Below are 22,050 nucleotides of genomic sequence, written 5' to 3' on the forward strand. Positions count from 1 at the left end.
CACCATTTCCTGCAGCAATCTTCTCGGAGTCCAGCATGGTTTCAATAAATGCCCTGAAAGGCAAGTCATAGACATCCTTGGCGCACAGGAAGAGGGTTGACCAGTGGAGAAGACCAGTGCTGGATCTATGGATGGTATGCCTGCAGGACACAGCATGGCAGAGGGGGTAAGTATTGCAGAATGGGCTGCTTTTTTGTTTAACTCTTCCATGACAATAATTATATTGTACCAATGTCTTCTTCCTCTGGTAGCTTCTTCTCCCTCCGGTGCAGTCTTCTCCCTCGGTGCAGTCTTCACCCTGAGCTGTCTTCTCCCCGAGCTGTCATCTTCCTCACCGCCGGTTATCTACTAAAAACAAAAAAAGGCAGATCTTCTTCTAAGGCTGTCTTCCTCTGTTGTGTTGTCACCCACTGTCTGGCATTTCTTAAATAGGCACAGGGTGACATCACCCAGAGAGCCTGCCCCTTGTGACATCACATGGAAGAAGATGAAGATCAGCCTTTTTTTGTTTTTAGTAGGTAACCGACAGCGAGGAAGAAGACAGCTCGGGAAGAAGATTGCATCGGAGGGAGAAGAAACTACTGGAGGGAGAAGAAACTACCGGAGGAATAAGACATTGGTCCCGGAGAAAGAAGACACGTTGGAGCTACGACAGGGGTAATTTTTATCTTTTAATAAAGGACTTGTCAAAAAACGGCTCTTGTTTTTTTAAACATTTCACTGCTTTTTTGGGTGAATGGGTAAGGATACCCCATACTCATTCACATGGTAGGGGGAGGGTCCAGGGGCCTCCTTTGTTAAAGGGGGCCTCCAGATTCCGATAAGCCCCCTGCCCGCAGACCCCCACAACCACCGGCCAGGGTTGTGGGGAAGAGGCCCTTGTCCCCATCAACATGGGGGCAAGGTGCTTTGGCTCTGACCCCCACCCCAAAGCACCCATCCGCCATGTTGAGGGCATGCGGCCTAGTATGGTTCAGGAGGAGGGGGGGCACTTGCTCGCCCCCTCCCTTCCCTGACCTGCATGCTTGGATAAGGGTCTGGTAAGGATTTTGGGGAGACCCCAGCCATTTTTTTTTTTTAAATGTTGGCATTGGGGGTCCTCTGAAACCATTTTAGAACACGAAGGGTCTGGTATGGACCTTGGGAGAACCCCACGCTGTGTTTTGGCAATTTTTCTTTTTTGCCGGCAATTTTTTTTTACATTCAGCTGTCAGCGGGAAACCCCGCTGACAGCTGATGACTCATCAGTTGTTAAGGATGCAGTGGCCGGCTTTCTGGCTTGCTCCTTAGCAACCAGCTATATACAGTGTTTAAACAGAAAAATAAAAAACGCAAAACACATCAAAAATCGGAATGCGGAAAAAAGTCCCCGACCCTGTCCAAAAATGCACCGGCCACAAAACACATACATGTGAACGTGTACCATGGGAAACCATGTTAAATGGACTGTAGGGCGTTTCTGCAAACTGCAAAACACACTAAAAATGTAAGCTGTGAACCTAGGGTGATATAACTTATTGCTTTTGCCTTGCCTCAACAAAGCACAGGTTCACTTTAAGAACCCTCGGCAGATGGACCTGGGTAAAAAAGAGCGATTAGCAGGCTTAGCACTGGCACTGCCTGAAAAGCCTTCCATTTGTACGGCGAAGAGCAGAGATGAGTGTGCAGAGTTGGAAGCACTTCCGTCATTTGTGAAATGTCACCGAGTTTTCTGTGAACAAAGCCCGGCTGGGTTTTTACACAAGCTCTGAGGATTTTCAGCAGGAAGTTGCCTACAGCTCCGACAAAGTGCTTGGCGTGCAGGAGAACGCACAGCAAGGCGATGTAATTAAAAGATTAAAAGTGACAAACCAGATGCATTATTGACACTTATGGAGCTACTACCTGGGCCCTGCAGAGAAAAGGAGTCTGCGTGGCTTAATGAGACTATTTTAGTTCTTTGTATATAGGATGTAAAGTCTCTACCGTCTGAGTCCCCTAATGCTTGATCAAATATCACACTAGAAATGAAAAATAAGGAGGTTATAGATTATTCGAAGGATACCCTACTTTCAATTATTCTGGGACCTTTTTAGAAAAAGCTTAAGGTATCACAGCAGCATATAATGGAGACATACAAAAATCTTTATTTCTTTAAGTCCTTATTATAGTAACTTAAATAACCACATTCATTAGAAAAATATAAAAGTAAAAAGCCATACATTTATAAAGCCCCTTGTATAAAGTCTTATAATCCACATGAACTTGAATATTGTGTATTGGGGTTGATTTACTAATGGCCAATAGACTGTGCAGTTTGCAAAGTGCAGTTGCTCCGGAAGCTCAGTAAAAGAGCAAATGCTCTGCTGACTACTATCGTCCAATCACGTGCAAGCAAAACTGCAGTTTTTTTTTATTTTCCTTGCATGTGATTGGGTATTCCTTGCAAAGTGAAGATTTACTTCATCTACTAAGCTCTGGGGCACAATCTATTTGCCTTTAGTAATTCAACCCCACAGTGTCTTTTATCAAAAGAGTCTTCAAATATCTTTCTCAAAAAAAAAAAAAGAGCCATTGAAAAATGTGAAATTCAAATCTCTGGGTGATCAAATTTTTCGATATCCAAATCCAAAGAATAATTTTTCCTCTTCCTTCCCACGCTATAGCCGAAAGAAAGCTACAGGGAGGGCATCCATGGATGAACTGCCCGCTCTGTGATTGCTGAGTCCTTCGGACTGGGGTGGTTGACGAACTTGTCACCAAACTAGACAGATCAGCACATAGCATAAACTGATCTCCACGCAACTGTTATGTGTTTCCAGGGCTGGACTGGGACAAAATCTCGACCCTGGACTTCATCCAGACTGGCCCACTTTAATTTTGCAAACACGCACAAAAACAGTGTATGAACTATACGCAATTGCGCAAAAAAAAAAACATTGGACAAGTAAAACCTTCCAGTATTGGGCATAGGACAGGGCGTAGCCACACCAGTGCCCATTAATGCAGCCTGATCAGTGGCCATCAGCGCATCCACACCAGTGCCCATCAGCGCAGCCACACCAGTGCCCATCAATGCAGCCTGATCAGTGCCCATTAGCGCAGCCACACAAGTGCCCATTAATGCAGCCTGATAAGTGCCCATCAGTGCAGCTACACCAGTGCCCATTAATGCAGCCTGATCAGTGGCCATCAGCGCAGCCACACCAGTGCCCATCAATGCAGCCTGATCAGTGCCCATCAGCGCAGCCACACCAGTGCCCATCAATGCAGCCTGATCAGTGGCCATCAGCACAGCCACACCAGTGCCCATTAATGCAGCCACACCAGTGCCCATTAATGCAGCCTCACCAGTGCCCATTAGCGCAGCCACACCAGTGCCCATTAATGCAGCCACACCAGTGCTCAGCTGTCATCAAGGGAGCAGCCGTCGGATTGGAGGCTGGTGCCCTGATTGACCCTGTGGCTATCTTGGGTCAGGGCAGTGTTTATTTAAGACACTGGCTCCCAGATTTGGAGTGCACTTTGTTTCGTGTAAGGGACAGGTTTGCCGTGTTTTAAGGAAAGTGTTAGAGCTAGGGAGAGGTTCCAGAGGAGTAGGGACAGCTGAGGGACTACGCCTATCCTCTGCTTGGAGTTACCTCCTGATGGGTGTGGACTGGCCAGGCCACATTCCCACTCCTCATTGCAGAAGCTGTCGGCATCCTCCAAAGTAAAAGCTATTCGCTGCAGATTCTGTGTGGTGACTCCAGACGGCCATGTCTAGCCGTTGGGCCTGGTTGTACCTTATTGGAACTTCCTTTAAATACACTGTTGTCATCTACCTTGGCCTCCGAGTGATCCCTGTTCGCAGATGTACCACACTGCACCCTGCTCACAAACTCTTGGCCTTCAACAATGCCTGAACACTGTGTTGGAAATTTCCTCCCTAAAAAACACTTTGAGACCTCCAAACTCTGGAGCCCAATCCGGGAATACCAAAACCTGCAGAAAGCTGTAAAAACAGTTTTTTCTCACTCAAGACTGATATTCTGGAGTTCCGCACTCTGCATATGTGCAAACCCCGTGTCCTTCCTCTATCCATTTTCACAGTGGCAGGACCTTGCATTACCACAAAACCTACAGTAAAAAAAAAATAGGTATGGGTTCATTCACAACATAATGCGTGTTATAACTAGAAATTTTTTCCTCAGTTTAGGCCGATATGTGTTCTTCTACATATCTTTGTTAAAAAAAAATCGCAATAAGCGTATACTGATTGGTTTGCGCAAAAGTTATAGCGTCTACAAAATAGGGGATAGGTTTATGGCATTTTTATTTATTTATTTTTTTAACTAGTAATGGCGGTGATCAGCGATTTTTATCGTGACTGCGACATTATGGCGGACAGAACAGACACTTTTGACACTTTTTTGGGACCAGTGACATTTATACAGCGATCAGAGCTAAAAATAGCCACTGATTACTATATAAATGTCACTGGCAGGGAAGTGGTTTACACTAGGGAGCGATCAAGGGGTTAACTGTGTTCCCTAGGTGTGTTCTAACTGTGGGGAGGTGGAACTGACTAGGGGAGGAGACCGATCAGTGTTCCTACTTAGTAAGCTCTGCAAACTGAGATTCCTACTTAGTAGGAACACACGATTGGTCTCCTCTCTCATGAGAGAAGCAGGATTTGTGTGTTTACACACACACAGATCTCAGTTCTCGCTCTGTCACTAGTGATCGCGGGTGTCCGGCGGTCATCGCGCCTGCTAAAGCGTCTTAAAGAGCCAACGCACAGCTACGATGGCTCGCGCAGGGAAGCCATCCTCCTGGAAGCCATAACTGCGGTGGCTGGTCCGGAAGTGGTTAATGGGATGTCTGGTGATGCGGCAGTGACACAACAAGGTGAGGGACGTGGCGGCAGCAGGTGAGTGCCCGCTAACAGGCGCTGCCATGATGGATCTGAAATGACAGGTGCTCTTTAAGTGTAAGGACTCATTCTTGCTGGTAGTTAGAATCTTTAATATTTGCAAACAAAATTAAGGTTTTCTATTTAGAATAATAAGCTGTCAGGTTAGTAAAACAGAGATATCAGATCTGATTCAATCATACAGTTTGTAGTGTACATAGATTTGCAACACAATGGGATAAAGGAATATTCCTGAACTTTTTTTTATCTCATAGTTACTGTTGAATTGTGTGACTGCATCAATGCAGTGCATGTTATCTCAGCTTGCAATACCAAAAATGTAAATATTGAAGAATATACAGCCTCATTGTACATAACTAAGCTCCATTTCATACTGAATAAACTAAATTATTAATATATCTTAAATAGAAAACTATCTTTCAGGCTGGGTTCACACCTATGCGAATTGGATGCGGATATCCCCGCATCCAATTCGCATAGCAGGAGAATGTGACCGACCCTCTATGGAGCCGCTGTTCTGTGCGTCTTTAGCTCAGTTTCAGGGCCGAATTCAGGCAAAGATTCGACCCTGATTCGTCCCTGAACTGGAGAATGGCTAAGCACAGCGTTGCTGTGCGATCCGTGACCAGTTTATGTGTGAATTGAACCTTAGTTAGATTTTTACTCCAAAAGCATTTTATTAAAATAAATTTGATAAAAATTTTAAAAAAATCTGATTTAAATCCAAAAAATCAGATTTAGATAAAAAAAAAAAAAAATCAGATAAAAAAAAAAAAAAATCATTGATTTATATGCACCCCAATTCCTGCCATTGATACCAACATTGGAGTACTATTTCCACTGACACCAACGATGGGGCATAATTCCTTCCACTGACAACAAAAAAATGGGACATCATTCTTCCCATGACACACCGCCTTTTCGTTTTCTTTATTATTGGAAAGTGATCAAACTGGTCCTCCAGCCTGTGATTAACCGTGTATATGTATGTGGGTGGTGTGTTGTTTATGCTTAAAGGCACATTTCTGTGAATAATTGATGAATTTCTGTGAAATCGCTCTAATTCCAATTTTATAATAAATATTTCTTTTTTAACCGCTTGCTGACCAGCCACCGCAGTTATACTGCGGCACAATGGCATGGGCAGGCGAATCGCCGTCATGTTACGCCGCTCCTCTAGGCGGCCGCTAGGGGCGCACGCTCGCCCCCCGGAGCCGATGCGAGTGCCCCGCGGTCTCGATGATCGTCGGGCTCCTGCAATCGCTCGTAACACGGCAAGAAACTGGATCTCTGTGTGTAAACACAGAGATCCCGGTTCTCTGAGGGGAGAAGTGACAGATCGTCTGTTCATAAAGAGTATGAACAGTGATCTGTCATCTCCTCTAGTCAGTTCCCTCCCCCCTTCCGTTAGAACACACACTAGGGAACACATTAACCCCTTGATCGCCCCCTAGTGTTAACCCCTTTACTGCCAGTGACATTTTTACAGTAATCAATGCATTTTTATAGCATTGATCGCTGTATTAATGCCAATGGTCCCAAAAATGTGTCAAAATTGTCCGATGTGTCACCATAATGTCGCAGTCACGATAAAAATCGCAGATCTCCGCCATTACTATTAAAAAAAAAAATAATAATAAAAATGCTATAAATCTAGCACCTATTTTGTAGACGCTTTAACTTTTGCGCAAAAAAATCAATATACGCTTATTGCGATTTTTATTACCAAAAATATGTAGAAGAATACATATCGGTATAAACTGAGAAAAAGTTTGCTTTTTTTAAAATAAAAATGGGGATATTTATTATAGCAAAAAGTACAAAATATTGGGGGTTATTTATGAAAGGAAAATTCACTTTGCACTGCAGGTGCACTTGAAAGTGCAGTCGCTGTAAATCTGAGGGGTAGTTCTGAAATGAGGGGAAGCTCTGCTGGTTTTATCATCTAATCATGTGCAAGATAAAATGCTGTTTTTTATTTTCCTTGCATGTCCCCCTCAGATCTACAGCGACTGCACTTCCAAGTGCACTTGCTGTGCAAAGTGGATTTTCCTTTAGTAAATAACCCCCATTGTGTTTTTTTTTCAAAATTGACACTCTTTTTTTGTTTATAGCGCAAAAAATAAAAACCACAGAGATGATCAAATACCACCAAAAGAAAGCTCTATTTGTGGGAAAAAAAGGACATCAATTTTGTTTGGGTACAACGTTGCATGACCGAGCAATTGTCAGTTAAAGCGACGCAGTGCCGAATCGCAAAAAGTGCTCTGGTCAGGAAGGGGGTAAAATCTTCTGTGGCTGAAGCGGTTAATATATACTTGTGTTATGCCTATAAAGTCCATCATCCACCAATTTCTTTAATTCCTCCCACTGACACCAACTATTTCTCCCACTGCATTGTTTACTCCCACTGACCACAATCTGACCTCCCTAAAGTCTGAAGGACATTAAACGGGCCCTTTCTTTAGAAAGTTTGGAGACCCCTGTTCTAGGGCCTGTGCAAAAAAAAAAAAAAGATTTTTATTTGTGTGGTGCCCTGCTCCTGTTGATCAGGCGCTTGTTGTAAATTTAGGGGGTTATCTGTTCTGTATATAGTTCAGATTTAATCTGTGGCTAAATTAGCTTCTGTTCCAGCATTGGCTGTGTTGCGTGTAGTTCCACACTGTTGTCTGTAGGTGTCGTTGTCACTCTTCTTTCTCAGAAGTAACCCAGTGGGGGTGGTCCACCGCTGTGCATTCTGGGAGAGAGTACTTAAGGGGCAGACGCCATTTTTGGTTCTCTTTTACCTCCTGGCCCTCCTGGCCTAAGGTATGTGGTGACTTTTCTCCTGCCTCGGGGCCATGTGACTACAAGTAGGCTCAGAAGTCTGTCTGGGGCCTACTACCACAGAGGTGGTCCTTAGGCTGTCTTGCCTGTTAGGAAGAAGCCGAGCCAAGCTGAGGAGATCCAGCGGAGGACCCTTACTGGAGGGAGCCAGGATGAAGGCTGGTCTCTCGGGAGGGCCTGGTAACTTAATTGGAGGACGCAACTATACCTAACTAATCTACCACACAGTACTGCCGGGTCAGCTTAAAGGTTCTGGTACTGTGTTTGCTGTTCATCTAATACTAAATCCTGTGGCAGAGGATCATTCAACTACTGCTAAATCCCATGGCAGAGGATCGTGCAACCATTTTGTTCTTCTCAAGTCTGTGGCAGAGACTTTTCGTCCGTGCGCCATTCCGGCTGCTAGGTCAGTGAGAGACACCTATCCGGGTGGGTAAAGATCTGGTGACTGAAGGTGTGTTTGTCTTCAGGATCTCAAATTCCTCAGTGATCTGCATAAGGTATCTGAACCCTCCTGCAACTCCCTTTCTACCTCTTTACTGTTACTTCTTCAAAAGTTTTGCAATAAAGCATCGGAAATATAACGAAGTGACTGGTGCATACATTGGTGGGCGTAAGGCCTAATATAGACTCTAAGTCCCGTGTCTGATGGAAATACAGGTAAGGGGGTGACGGCGAAGACCCAAATTAAATCAGCCGCTCCTTCGGGGGTAAGCGCTACACTTGTAAACAAAAAGTGTCAGAATAAGGCCTGGACCCTAAGTGGTTGTGTTAAACGTGCATCAGACTCGACTAACAACGCGCATTTGTTAAGCAGCAGTATTTTGAGCAAGTGTGACTAAGACCTTACTGTTAGAGAAATTTTTTCTTCCTTTTTTTTTTTTTTACCGCAGTTCCACTTCAATGCATTGTTTTTTTTTTTTTTCATTGAAGCCAATCCAAGGAAGCAGAGCCGCGTAACTGAAATGTCACAAATTATTTTAGAATGGGTGACGGTGCTTTCACCTTGTGATAAAAATCTAATCTCTTTTTCTTTTTCCACGTTGCGGCTGATATCAGCACCATGGCAGGTTCCAGACAGAATGAAATCTCCTCTCCGGGCTCCCACTCCTCCTCTCCTTCCCTTTGCTGGCTGCCGTTGCAAAGCAGCATTTCAATATTTAATACAGCAGGTTTTTCTGACACTCTCAGTTTCTTGCCTGAGGGTAATTAAGAGGGAGCTGGGAGTAAAAGTAGAGGAGTGTGAGCAAACGTTTGAGCGCGGAGACGTGTTGTCAGGGAGCTGGACGGTGCGAGGAATTCTGGTTTTATTAAAATCCCTGCTGTGAAATAGCCTTGAATGTCACAGCGATACAAAACTGTTCTGGAAACTTCTGCTGCTTGTCAGGACTTCAAGCTGGAAATGATTTAGGAACGAAATTCGCAGAATTCTCTTGTGATTGACACATTCTATGCTGGTCTGCCAACCAAGTGCAAGTTCACAGCAGAACTCCAGCCAAAAATAACAAGATAAAAATGAAGAGAGCCCATTAAATGATTAAAAAAAATGATTTTGCTGCAATATTCACATTCAATCCAGAGATTTCCCCTGCTTTAAAAGGTTTGAACCACATCTATTACACAGTGGCGGCCGCTCCATACGGGGCGCAGGAGTGCTGCCCCCCTAATCCATGCGCCTGGCCCCTAATCTACATGCAGGGCACCGGACACATGGATTTCAATGTTTTTGTTTTTTTTCAAGTGCATGATTAGATCCTGAGGCTCTAATTGGCTTCAAAAAAGGGTGGGCTAAGGGAGCAGAGCACTGCGCCCCGAGCCCACCCACTTATGTGGCATTAGCAAATTAATATTCGCTAATGTCTTCCTGCTTCTCCTCCTGGCCAATCGGGAAGCTGAGGCGAGGTGGAGGCTGAGCCAAGTCGGATCCAAGGCAGGAGCGCCGGATACCGCTGCGGCCAATACAAGCTCCTGCTGGGCTTCTGACTGGGAGGACCCGCTCCAACAGGCGTTGCTTCTCCTCTTGGCCAATCGGGAAGCGGGCCAGGAGGAGAAGCAATGCCTGTTGGAGCCGGTCCTCCCAGTCAGAAGCCCGGCAGGAGCGTGTATTGGCCTCAGTGGTGTCCGGTGCTCCTGTCTTGGATCCGACCCGGTTCAGCCCCCACCTCACCGCAGAGCACCAAAGCCGCCGCCTTCCCGAGGCATCGGAAGCAGTGCAAGTGAGGAGGGGGGCACTGGCGGCAATGGGTAGCGGCGGTGCGAGTGGGGGGGGGGCGGGTTTGTTTGCCACCCTCCCTCAAAATATTGAGCACCATCTGCCACTGCTATTACATCACATGTTACATAATATAAAATATTGTACAAAATTGGATTTCAACATTAAGGAGTGTAATCCAAATGGTATCCCCCACAGCTTGCAGTTATTGGATTAGTTGGTGGTTGGCCCACTCAGCTTAGGGACTCCAACGCATTCAAAATATTTATAACAATTATCTATTTCAGGGATAAGATACCACTCTGGAATATAAATGATATTTTGCTATCACTATCCACATATTGAAATTTATACATAATAGTTCAACCATCATGATACAAATATGGAAAAAGGAAAGTCCGGGTTCCATGTAAGTAGACTCCCGAGTCAATGGGAACCCCCATAAGTGCATGCAGAGACCACCACTCATACTGCAGGCTGTTAAGGCGTATACAATGATAATACAGTCTAATGTCTCTGATTCAATTTCCATGGCATAACAATGGTACTATGTTTGTTGGGTGGACATACCCAGGCCTACCCCTCTAGTTGAAATACTAAACCCTGTACCATAGGGTCATATTATCCCACATCTGACTGCTGGGATCTAATGTCCTATAAAGTCAGATGTCGATACCACATTGCATGTGCTCAAAATCTAATTGGAATATGTAATAGTATAGTATAAAAGCTATAAGTACTATATTATACTGTATTATACTATATTATAGGTATATACATGATGGTTGAACTATTACGTATAAATTGTAATATGTGGATAATAAAATATAATTTATGTTCCAGAGTGGTATCCTATCCCTGAAGAAGATAATTGTTATAAATATTTTGAAACGCGTTGGAGTCCCTAAGCTGGGTGGACTAATAAGTAATCCAATAACTGCAAGCTAAATCATTAGCTGTGTGGGATAACATTTTGGATCACACTTCTTGATGTTGTAACCTAATTTTGTACAATATTTTATACTATATAACATGTGATATAATATATGTGGTTGAAACCTTTTAAATCGAGAAAATAAATGTTATTATATCTTATTTTTTGTTAGAAGTTGCCTTCAAAGTCCTATAAAGAGCAATTGTGTTTTTTTCTGATATAATCAATAAGGATGGTGGCAACCACACCCAGAGTCACACACCATAATTGAGATTTCCCCGCAGTACTTTTTTTTTTTTTTCTGCCGCTAGATATCCTCAGTCTGATGGCCAGCATCATTCAACCCATCTTTTCAGAGCCCAGGTCGTCCTTTACCCACCCAAGCCTGTGACTGGACAGTGAAGGGAGAAGCAGGACAGTGAATTCCTCTCTGCTCAATCTGCTCTCTCCTTTTAGCATGCTTGTTGTCAGCACGTGAACTGATTGGCTCCTTGTGCTGCTTCCTCTCTCTAGCCCTGCTGTACAGGGACTGCAAGAGGCTGTTACCGGGTCTAATTCAGATACTTCCGCTGCTTACATTTAAAAAACACATTTATTTATATATTAAAAATTACAGCGCTGCATTTATTTGTGCCTTTTTATATCTGCCTAGAATTTAGTTTTACAGTGGACCTTCAGTAACTACAAGGCTACAGTAATGCCCCGTACACACGATCGGAGATTCCGACAACAAAATCCATGTTTTTTTCCGACGGATGTTGGCTCAAACTTGTCTTGCATACACACGGTCACACAAATGTTGTCGGAAATTCCAAACGTCAAGAACGCGGTGACGTACAACACGTACGACGAGCCGAGAAAAATGAAGTGCAATAGCCAGTGCGGCTCTTCTGCTTGATTCGGAGCATGCGTGGAACTTTGTGTGTCGGAATTGTGTACACACGATCGAAATTTCCGACAATGGATTTTGACTGAAAATTTGAGAACCAGCTCTCAAATTTTGTCGGAAATTCTGACGGAAAATGTCCAATGGAGCCTACACACGGTCGGAATTTCCAACAACAAGCTCCCATCGAACATTTGTTGTTGGAAATACGCGGCATAAGAGCGAAAGTGACTACTTTTTGGTTTATTCAGGACAATCTGTCCTAACGTCCGGTTAATTATTTGGACTGTACTGTATGATAGATCACAGTTAACTGTGCCAGCTTGGGAAGATACTTTTCATTACTCTTTAACACCTGCGCTTGGCTGCTTAACCTGCACCACTGTTTTACTTCTATACTATAACCTGCCAGCAGATTAACTGTTGCTCCTCTATATACAGACTTCCGTTGTGTTTATCCTGTTCACACTACAATACTTCAGACATTACCACTATCCACCTGATGGTTCCATTGAGTGAAGGTGCCCCTTTTGACTTACCCAAGACAACCTGTCCTAACCTTTGGCTACTTAGTTGGACTGTATTTCAATAGACTATATTCTAGGAAAATAATAGCCCTCCCTGGGTAATGATCCACCCTGCAATAGTGAATCAGTGTTCTGTAAGGTACCTCATACAGACTTGTGATCTAGTAATACTTCATATTCCCATCGCACACGTTCCTGGTATAAGCTCTCAAGGTCTCTCAAGAAACTTTTTGAGTCTTTTTGGCGGGATTTGTGACGTCATACCTATTTCGGGGTGGGAGGAGCTCTGGTTTTCTTTCTTTTCTGATTGGTTGATGGATATTAAAATTCTTTTCACTGTTATCCCACGTTTATCACATGCCTGATGAAGGGGTCCTGCGTGACTCCGAAACGTTGCACCTTTCTTGTGTTGTGATCATGCAATAAACTACCTGTTTGGACGCCACTTTGTGCCAATCCTTGGTGTGCTGGCAATAATCTACGTTGAGACTTGAGATCTAGTCCCCAAGGGCTTTACACACCTCGGATGTCAACTCAGGGCCGGCCCTACCATGGGTCCCACTGGGTCCATTGGAGCCAGGTGGCGCTTTGAGAGGGGCGGGATATTGACGAAACAGATTTTTTTTCCCTGCAGTTTAGTGTGTCATCCAGGGGCAGACTGGGCTGGGGGGCAGGGTGACAACTGCCTCCGGGCCGCTCCGCAGCCCTGTAAAAAGACCAACCTGCTGCCCTCAACACACATACTCATAGTTGCCGGTCAGGAAGGTGCTCACACACAGTCTAACACCGGCTGTTAAACACCCGAGCACACATGAAGAGCTCAGGTGCTGCCGGTGGGCAGGGTACCTACAGGAGCCAGAGAGCAATGAAATATCCCTTCCCCACTGGCTCCGCCAGCAGCCAATGTTCTTCTGCTCTGGTGTATGTACAAGGCTAGGCACTGAAGACTGTGGGAGCACTGGGAGAGAGCAACAGAGAGGTAATATACTGTAAGTTAATTCTTTGTGACAGGACACAAAGGGTGTCCATTGTTTTTTCTAGTAGTGGCTGCTGATCTGCTGGATGGCCAAATGTTGCATTACCTGTCATGCTCAAAACTCACTATACAGCTCTAGCCTGCCCCTATACTACCCTAGCCTGCCCCTATACTACCCTAGCCTGCCCCCATACTACCCTAGCCTGTCCCTATACTACCCTAGTCTGTCCATATACTACCCTAGCTTGTCTATATACTACATTAGCCTGTCCATATACTACCCTAGCCTGTCCATATACTACCCTAGCCTGTCCATATACTACCCTAGCCTGTATATATACTACCCTGGCCTGCCCCTATACTACCCTAGCCTGCTCAGATACTACCCTAGCCTGTCTATATACTGCCATAGCCTGTCTATGTACTATCCTAGCCTGTCTATATACTACGCTAGCTTGCCCCTATACTAACCTAGCCCGCCCCAAAACTGTGCTAGCCCACCCCAATACTGTGCTAGCCCACCCATATACTGCCCTAGCCCGCCCCTATACAGCCCTATCCCAGTGGCATATCATCCATGGGGGCAACATGTTCACTGCACATGAGGGGTCAGGGGGCCCACTGTGCTGACACACACTGGTACCCATGGATGCCCTAGAGCGCCAAGATGGGGGAGCGGTAATATGGTGGTATGTCTTATAATTTTGCATATAGACAAGGTGATGTTGCATGTAAACCTGACTTCCTGACAAATTTAATTTTAGTTTTATTTATCATGATATAAAATAATGGATGTAGGGGCCTTTGGTGGGAGTGATTTTTTTTTTTCATTCTTTTACCCAGGCAGCACAATGTCTTGGGCAATCCCTGTGTCACCCTATACCCTATTGGTCTTGTACCATGTTTGTAACCTCAAAGCGATAATTATCTCGTGACAACCCTTGTGTGTATTGACATTTGGCGTCTGGATGTATAGTAGATTATGTCTTTTGTGTTTTATGTTTGTCTGTCTTCAATGCACTTTAACTGTTGGTGCTCTGGTTGATCTCAGTGACTCTATGATGCTGGGAGTCAGTTGATTTTGTTGCTGAAATAATTTTTGATACCAAGCCATTAATAAAGTTGATCATTTTTGCTATTTAACCCTATTATGACTCTGTTGCCATTTTAGTAACCCCGTTGGTTCCCCAGGTAGCCTATTACCACGGTCTTATAATTTGCTCCATCTTAAGTGTGGTTTCCATCAACACTTCTCCTCCACTGGGATTAATGGTAACCAATGCAAAACCTGTGAAAACATCAAAAACCACATCTATCACACAATGATATGAATGTAGCAAAAAACTTCATGAGGACCTGTCTCTGATCTATTGTGTTCTTTGTATGTAGGCATTGTACAGATGTCCTGTGCTGCATTATCTTTGTGGTGGTGATCCTGGGATATATTGCGCTGGGCATTGTTGGTAAGTGACAGTTAAAGATTATTTTTGTTTGATTACCAACCAATAAGATACCAATGATAAGTAATGTGTGACTTAAATATTGGGCTCCATTCACAAAGTGGTATCTTACCACATCCGAGTATGCGGTAAGATACCGTACAGCGTTTTTCAAAAAGTTTTTTGGCATTTACTAAAAAAAATGCTACTAAAATACTGCATTAGTTATTTTGTGAAGTAATGCAGTATTTTAGTAGTGAAAGCCTGTGGTAATTTACCACCGGCGCTAGCTGACATCCTTATCACAGGCTGTAAATAGCTGGTTGTTAAGGAGCAGGCGGTCGCCCGCATCCTTAACAACCAGTAACTGTCATTATTGCTAAGGAGCAGGCGCCCGCCTCGTCCTTAACAACCGATGAGTCATCAGAGGGGTTTCCGCTGATGGATGCATGTAAAAAAAAAAAAAAATGTCGGCAATGAAAAATTAGGAAAAAAAAAACGTTGTGGGGTCGCTAAAACAAAAGAGTGTAGTGTAAAAAAAGAAAGTAGGGGATCCCACGCCATTTTTTTTCTTCATTTTTCATTGCCGGCATTTTTTTTTTTTTTTACATTCAGCTGTCAGTGGGAAAGCTGTCTGAAAAAAAAAAAGAGCTGGATGCATTCCTAAATGCACAAAATATAACTGGATAGATACTATTTTATAGAGGTAATAATGCCAGGAGGTAATTAATCCAGGGAGTTTCAAATTGCCTCCTAGGGGATCAGGAAGGATTTTTTTCCCCCCACTGAAGCAAATTGGATCATGCTTTAGGTCTCATGCACACTGGATGTTGTAATAATGTTATAAAAATACCAGTAGCTTTGCAGTGAGTTTTTCAACAGCGTTTTTTTTTTTCCAATGGATCATTGTTACATAGTTAGTAAGGTTGAATAAAGACACCAGTCCATCCAGTTCAACCTGAGTGAGTGTGGTTGCGTGCCTACAATTATCCCTATTTATTTAAGGCACCCATATAGCGCCATCAATTTACTCAGCGATCCACACATACATCGCACCCTATCCTCAAGGAGCCCACAATCTAAGGTCCCAAACTCACATTCATATACTAGGGCCAATTTTGGACAGAAGCCAATTAACCTACCAGCAGGTCTTTGGAGTGTGGGAGGAAACCGGAGTAACCGGAGGAAACCCACGCAGGCACAGAGAGAACGTGCAAACTCCAGGCAACCCTTTTTACTGCTAGGCAAGAGTGCTACCCACTACACCACTGTGCCGCCCCAGATCAGAAACTTAAATAAAATCTGGTGAGCCGTGTTGTGGAGCGTTTATCTGCGTTTTTAGGCGTTTGACGTTAGAATGTTTTTACAGCTGAAAAACGCCTCTCAGAACCCACTAGTTTTGGGGTTTTTTACAGCCAAAAAACGCCCCAGCCAAAAACAGTTGCTAACTGCCTATGTGTGCATGGACACATAGGATAACATGCTGGAGAGTTTATTGACTGTAGAAAAAAATGTCTGAAGCCAAAATCAGCAGCTGTAAAAATGTTCAAAAATGTCTAGTGTGCATGAGGCCTTATTGGGGGATTTTGCCTTCCACTGGATCAACTATGAGTATAGGATAGTGTATATGGAGGTTGTCTATTTGTGTGTGTTGTTGTTGTTAGTTTGTGTTTGTTTGTTTTAATTGGTTGACTGAAAAATCTGGCATTGAAGTGCTACACCAGAAATGTAAAGTATAACTAAAGTAAAAATTTTTTTAGTTTTGGATAGAGTGGAGAGTAGGGATGGTCCCGATGTTCGAGTCGAACGTAAGTTCGACTCGAACAGCGGGTGTTTGCTAGTTTGGCAAATACCAAACATTATGGGGCGCTCGAGATCGCAGTGCACTGATTTCTGATGATTGGCCAAAGCATGCACCTGACCTGCATGCTTTGGCCAATCACAGTGCACTCTGCTGTGAGAGCCATGATTGGCCAAAGGCAGGGTGCCTTTAGCCAATCATGGCTCAAGTCCACGCCCCACACTATATAAGGCCTCTTACACGGCTGCTGTATATAGTGTAATGATTGAGAGAACATTAGCTAGAGGCAGATTAGTTAGTGGCTTGCAGGCAGTTTAGTGATTTTATATATATATATACAGTGCAGGCAGTGTAGTGTGTGTGTGTATATATAAGGGCAGCATAAAAAGTGTCCCGCGATGTCCATCCATCTTCAATCACACCGCCTGACGGACCCGGAAAATTTAAAAAAAATAAAAAAAAGCTCGGCCTCGATGGGAGGCATCCCACCGACTGCTGTCTTTTCGCTGTGACAGCTGTTATATAGGCAAGGGCAGGGCCACCCGGTGACGTAACCGAGTGACCCTGCTCCTTCTGATGCCATGTGCCGTCGGGCGGTGTGATTGATGATGGATGTATATCGTGGGACACTTGTTTTTTTTCTTTTTTAATAAAATTGTCAAAAACTGTCTTTTGTGTTTTACTTTTTGACACTTTTTTTGGTGAAGGTTAGGGGTACAATGTACCCAATACTCATTCAGATAGGAGGAGGCTGGGATCAGGGGGCCCCCTTGTTAAAGGGGGCTTCCAGATTCTGGTAAGCCCCCCCACCCGCAGACCCCCAGAACCACTGGGCAAGGATTGTGGGGATGAGGCCCTTGTCCCCATCAACATGGGGACAAGGTGTTTTTGTGGGGGACCAGATCTTGCTTGCTCTCTAGCCCCCCCCCCCATCCTGTCCTCCAGGCTCTGCATGCTTGGATAAGGGTCTGGTATTGATTTTGTGGGGGACCACACGCCAATTTTTTTTTTATTTTGGTGTGGAGTTCCCCTTAAAATTCATACCAGTTTCGGGTCTGGTATGGACTGGGGGGGGGGGACCCACGCCGTTTTTTTTTCCTTGATTTTTATCTATATTACCAGGAGTCTGCAATACATTACAGCTGCAAGTTTAAATGACATTTTTTTCCCTTAGAAATGTCATTTTGCTGCGAGACTGTAAAACACATCACACAGATGCTCCACTTTACAGGCAGATAAGGGGACCCCCCCCAAGCACGTTATTTAAAGGAATATTTCATTTTTATTATTTCACTTTAAGCATTCTTAAAATCACTGCTCCTGAATAAACGGTCATTTTAAAAACTTTTTTTTGCATTGATACCTGTCCCCTGGGGCAGGACCCGGGTCCCCAAACATTTTTTTGGCAATAACTTATAATTCTTTAAAATGATCACTCTTAATTTTTCATGTTCGTGTCCCATAGACTTTAATAGGGTTTGCATGTTCGCACAAATTTTTTGCCTGTTGGCATGTTCTGGTGCAAACTGAACCGGGGGGGGGGGGGGGGGGTGTTCAGCCCATCCCTAGTGGAGAGGGATTAGAACACCTGCCAGTTTGTATTGCTATCTGTGTCCCCATTAGTGGGATTCATTCTCTCTATTTATCATGTTCACCGTTAATCCCAAATTTTGAGTTATCTTTGGAGGGATTTCCTCTCACTTCCAGTTTTGGCTACAGAACAGGAAGTGAAGGGAAATCTCCCAATGAAACACAGATGGCAAAAAAACCTTACAGGGGATTTAACCCTCCCTTACACTATCAAAAATAAAAAAGTTTTGCCATTATTTCTGCTTTAAATACCCAGACAAAAATTTATCAAAGTACCAATGCATTTTGGGGGCCAGAAACACTTCCTTCATTAGGGCTGCAAGATACAACATATAAAATATGAAAAAATATAAATAGATAGAAATGTAATTATAATATGGTGCTGATATAATATATGGAATGCCTGATAATAATAGACAATAATGAATACCTAAAAAAAAAGTTTGAAAATAATGGAAAACAATCAAGTAGTTATTAAATGATATTATCAACAGAAAAAAATAATAATATAAAAAGCATTAAAACATGATGAAATCTAAAATATTAAATCTTAGTATAGAAAGAACCTAAAACTACAATTAAAAGCTAAAAGCCACAATACTATATGTATTATGTATAGAATAAATGTAAAATAAAAATATCTATAAAAACCGACGTGGACTATTTTCCCATTGGGGTAAATGGTAGAGAAAGAAAAACTACAGCGTCTAATCTTTCCCCATTCTTGAAATAAAAAATTTGTCTTTACATATGCTGTACATATGCACACATAAGAATGGGGCCTCATGCGATTAGCCGTGTAAGTCCAGGCAAGGGTTCCTTGCGATTAGCTGCAGGCGGGAAGCTCCATTGAAAGCAACGGAAGGCTGACAGCTCCTGGAGCTATTTGCGGCTGATTGCATGTAATCACTCACGCAGCTAATCACAAATGACGCAATTTTAACCACTTGCCGACCGCTGCTCGCCGATATACGTCGGCACAATGGCAGCAGTGTTCAAATGGGCGTACCTGTATGTCCCCTTTAATCGGCTTGACTAACGGGCGCACGTGCGCCTGCTGCGTACAGTGTGACCGTGCCCACGGGACCCGATGTCTGCTGGTGTCCCGCGATCGTGTCACGGATCCGCAGAATGGGGAGATGCCTGTAAACAAAGTATTTCCGCATTCTGCCTAGGGACATGACAGGGATCTACTGCTCCTTGTCATCAGGAGCAGTGATCGCTGTAATGTCAGCGGTAGCCCACCCACCCTACAGTTAAATAACCTCCCTAGGACACACTTAACCCCTTGATCACCCCCTAGTGTTTAACCCCTTCCCTGCCAGTGTCATTTACACAGTAATCAGTGCATTTTTATAGCACTGATCGCTGTATAAATAACAATGGTACCAAAATAGTGTCAAAAGTGTCCGATGTGTCCACCAAAATGTCGCAGTCACGATATAAAACGCAGATTGTCGCCATTACTAATAAAAAAAATTAATAATTAAAATGCCATAAAACGGGGGGCGTGTCCAAGATGGCGCTGGGAGCGGACGTCTAGTACCAGAGCTCCCGCTCCGGATTTTTATCCTACTGCTATCCTGGTGTGGAACCTGTTAGAAACCTCCAGCTTTACCTCCCGACTGTCTCCCTGCGACCCGGGGAATGCGCAGGAATAAAAAAGAGACACAAAAGACCAGGAATCCAGCGCCTGTCCCCACACCACCAAAGCGTAGGCCTTCTCCTCCTGAGACCTGCCACATGGAGACGCAGACTCTCCCGCCGGATGGCGTAATTCAGGCTGGCTCGCCTGCGTTCGATGCACTGATGCAGGCGATCTCTACCTGTCAGTCCACCCTTACCATGAAGATCGATCATGTCCAAGAGGAGACTGCCCTCATACGCCGAGACATGGACGGCTTCAGAGAGCGGGTGGCTGACGCGGAGCGGCGGATTTCCAGCACCGAAGACATACAGAGGGAACACCATGAGGACATACAGGTCCTCAAATCCAAGGTGAGGGCTCTGGAGTTTAGGGCTGAGGACGCCGAGAACAGAAACAGAAGGAACAACCTCCGTGTTCTCGGCCTCCCAGAAGGTGCGGAGGGCACTGATCCGGTTTTGTTCATGGAGCAATTACTGCCAACTCTCCTACCGAAAGCGCGGTTCTCCCCCCATTTCTCCATTGAGCGCGCCCACCGCATGCCTGCTAACAGAGGCCCGCAGGGAGCCCCGCCGCGCACTTTTATTTTCAAGCTCCTTCATTACCGAGATAGGGACACGGTCCTCCGTTCTGCCCGACTGCAAGGGGAGCTAAAATATGAGAATGCGAAGCTGCTCATCTTCCCGGACTACTCTGTAGAGACACAGAGACAACGCAAGTCCTTCGATCACGTCCGTGCAATGCTGAGAGAAAAAGGAGTTAAATATAGCATGCTATTCCCTGCTCGACTGCGGGTGCAGGACGGAGAGAAAGTGCACTTCTTCACGTCTCCTAGGGATGCAGCTGCATGGGCCGACACAATCCGCAAGTGACCATTGCCTGAGACCCTGTGAGTATGCCTCTGGAAGCAATATAAGGGACTTTAGTGCGGAGGAGAAGCGTGGTCCCTGGACTAAGTTAATGCCCCTTTCTTGTATTAATGCCCAAAGGAACTGTTTTGTCAACCCACTATTGCCATTTTAATTATTACCCCCCCCCCCCCCTTTTTTTTTTTTTTCTTCTTAAAACGGGGTCAATCCCGCCAACCCCACTTTCACCTCTTGTATTCCTGACCCCTCTGCTGTGCTCGGAAGGACTGGGTGTCTTAAGTGGTTCAGCTCCCTGCCACTCATTACTACTAAAACCCCCTATCCAATAACATTACTACTGTGGATGGGAAACTGACTATTGCAGTGGCCTTTATACTCCCATGGATGTGGACTTTGGGACTTATACTTACCGATGGGGATAAACTTGATTCCATTGTCTTTCCACCTCCCCCCCTCCTCCCCTCCCCCCCTTCCCCCCCCCCTCTTCCACCCCCCTTCCCTCCTGTCCCCCCCCTTCCCCTCATCCCCTCCCCCTCCTTCCCCTCCCCCCCCTTCCCCTTCCCCCCTCCGATTGGTGCCTTCTATACCTCCTAATGTTTTATATTTTAGGTTTTTTCTCTATTACCTAGCATCCCTTCCATTCTCTAGACTGCACCTGGTATGGATATTTGCTAATCAGCAACTACAAGTATTGCGCCCCCGGGACTCCGGGAGATCCACACTCTTAATACTGTTCCGGATCTTAAAGACACTTTTTGCTTATCTGCTCTGTTGAGGTTGGCAGCCTCTTGTTCACTGCCCTCATGATCAGTCTCCGGACTGACGGAAGTTTTGGGAGACAAGCCTGCCCTCGTGTTGGGGGGTCGGGTGGGGTGGGGGGGAGTTTGGGAGTTACGAGCCGTGTTTTTGGCTCCCGGGTTTATTTTAATATATGTTTTTTGACAGTACTCTCTTTGTTACATGTATTTGCACTGATGTCAGACCCTGATTCACTCCTGATATGTCGGCTGACTGTCTCTAGTGAAACAGGAATCTTATATAGGGCCTATCCTAACCTGATACTATTAAGCTGTGAACATGGCTAGCCTTAAAATCCTCTCCTGGAACACACGAGGTTTGAACTCACCACTTAAACGTTCTCTAGTTTTTCAATTTATAAAACGCCACAACCCTCAGGTTTGTGTGTTACAGGAGACGCATCTGATTGGTAGTAAGACCCTTAGTCTTAAGAAACCATGGGTGGGACACCACTACCACTCTACCTACTCTAACTTTGCCAGAGGGGTCAGTATTTTAGTCCTGAAGACCCTCCCCTTTAAACTCCTTGATTTAATTCTTGATCCTGATGGTAGATTTGTGCTCATACACGCCTTGATCTATGACTTGCCCTGGGTCCTGGTGGGTCTGTATCTGCCCCCTCCTGCCTCTTTCAAACTCCTCAACCTAATAGC

At 44.6% G+C, this 22,050-nt stretch overlaps 1 protein-coding gene across 3 annotated transcripts in view; it reads left to right on the top strand.

Annotated features, from left to right (window-relative positions):
- The window catches only part of SLC44A5 (solute carrier family 44 member 5), a 297,524-nt gene that overhangs the window by 143,090 nt on the left and 132,384 nt on the right, over positions 1-22,050 (top strand). For all 3 annotated transcript variants that reach the window (XM_073593722.1, XM_073593723.1, XM_073593720.1), the window contains exon 3: positions 14,645-14,718. In XM_073593722.1, the coding sequence (XP_073449823.1) occupies positions 14,645-14,718 (74 nt within the window). The remainder of the gene's footprint in view (positions 1-14,644; positions 14,719-22,050) is intronic.

The sequence above is a fragment of the Aquarana catesbeiana genome, linkage group LG07 (assembly GCF_042186555.1).
Source record: "Aquarana catesbeiana isolate 2022-GZ linkage group LG07, ASM4218655v1, whole genome shotgun sequence".
NCBI classification, from domain to species: Eukaryota; Metazoa; Chordata; class Amphibia; order Anura; family Ranidae; genus Aquarana; species Aquarana catesbeiana.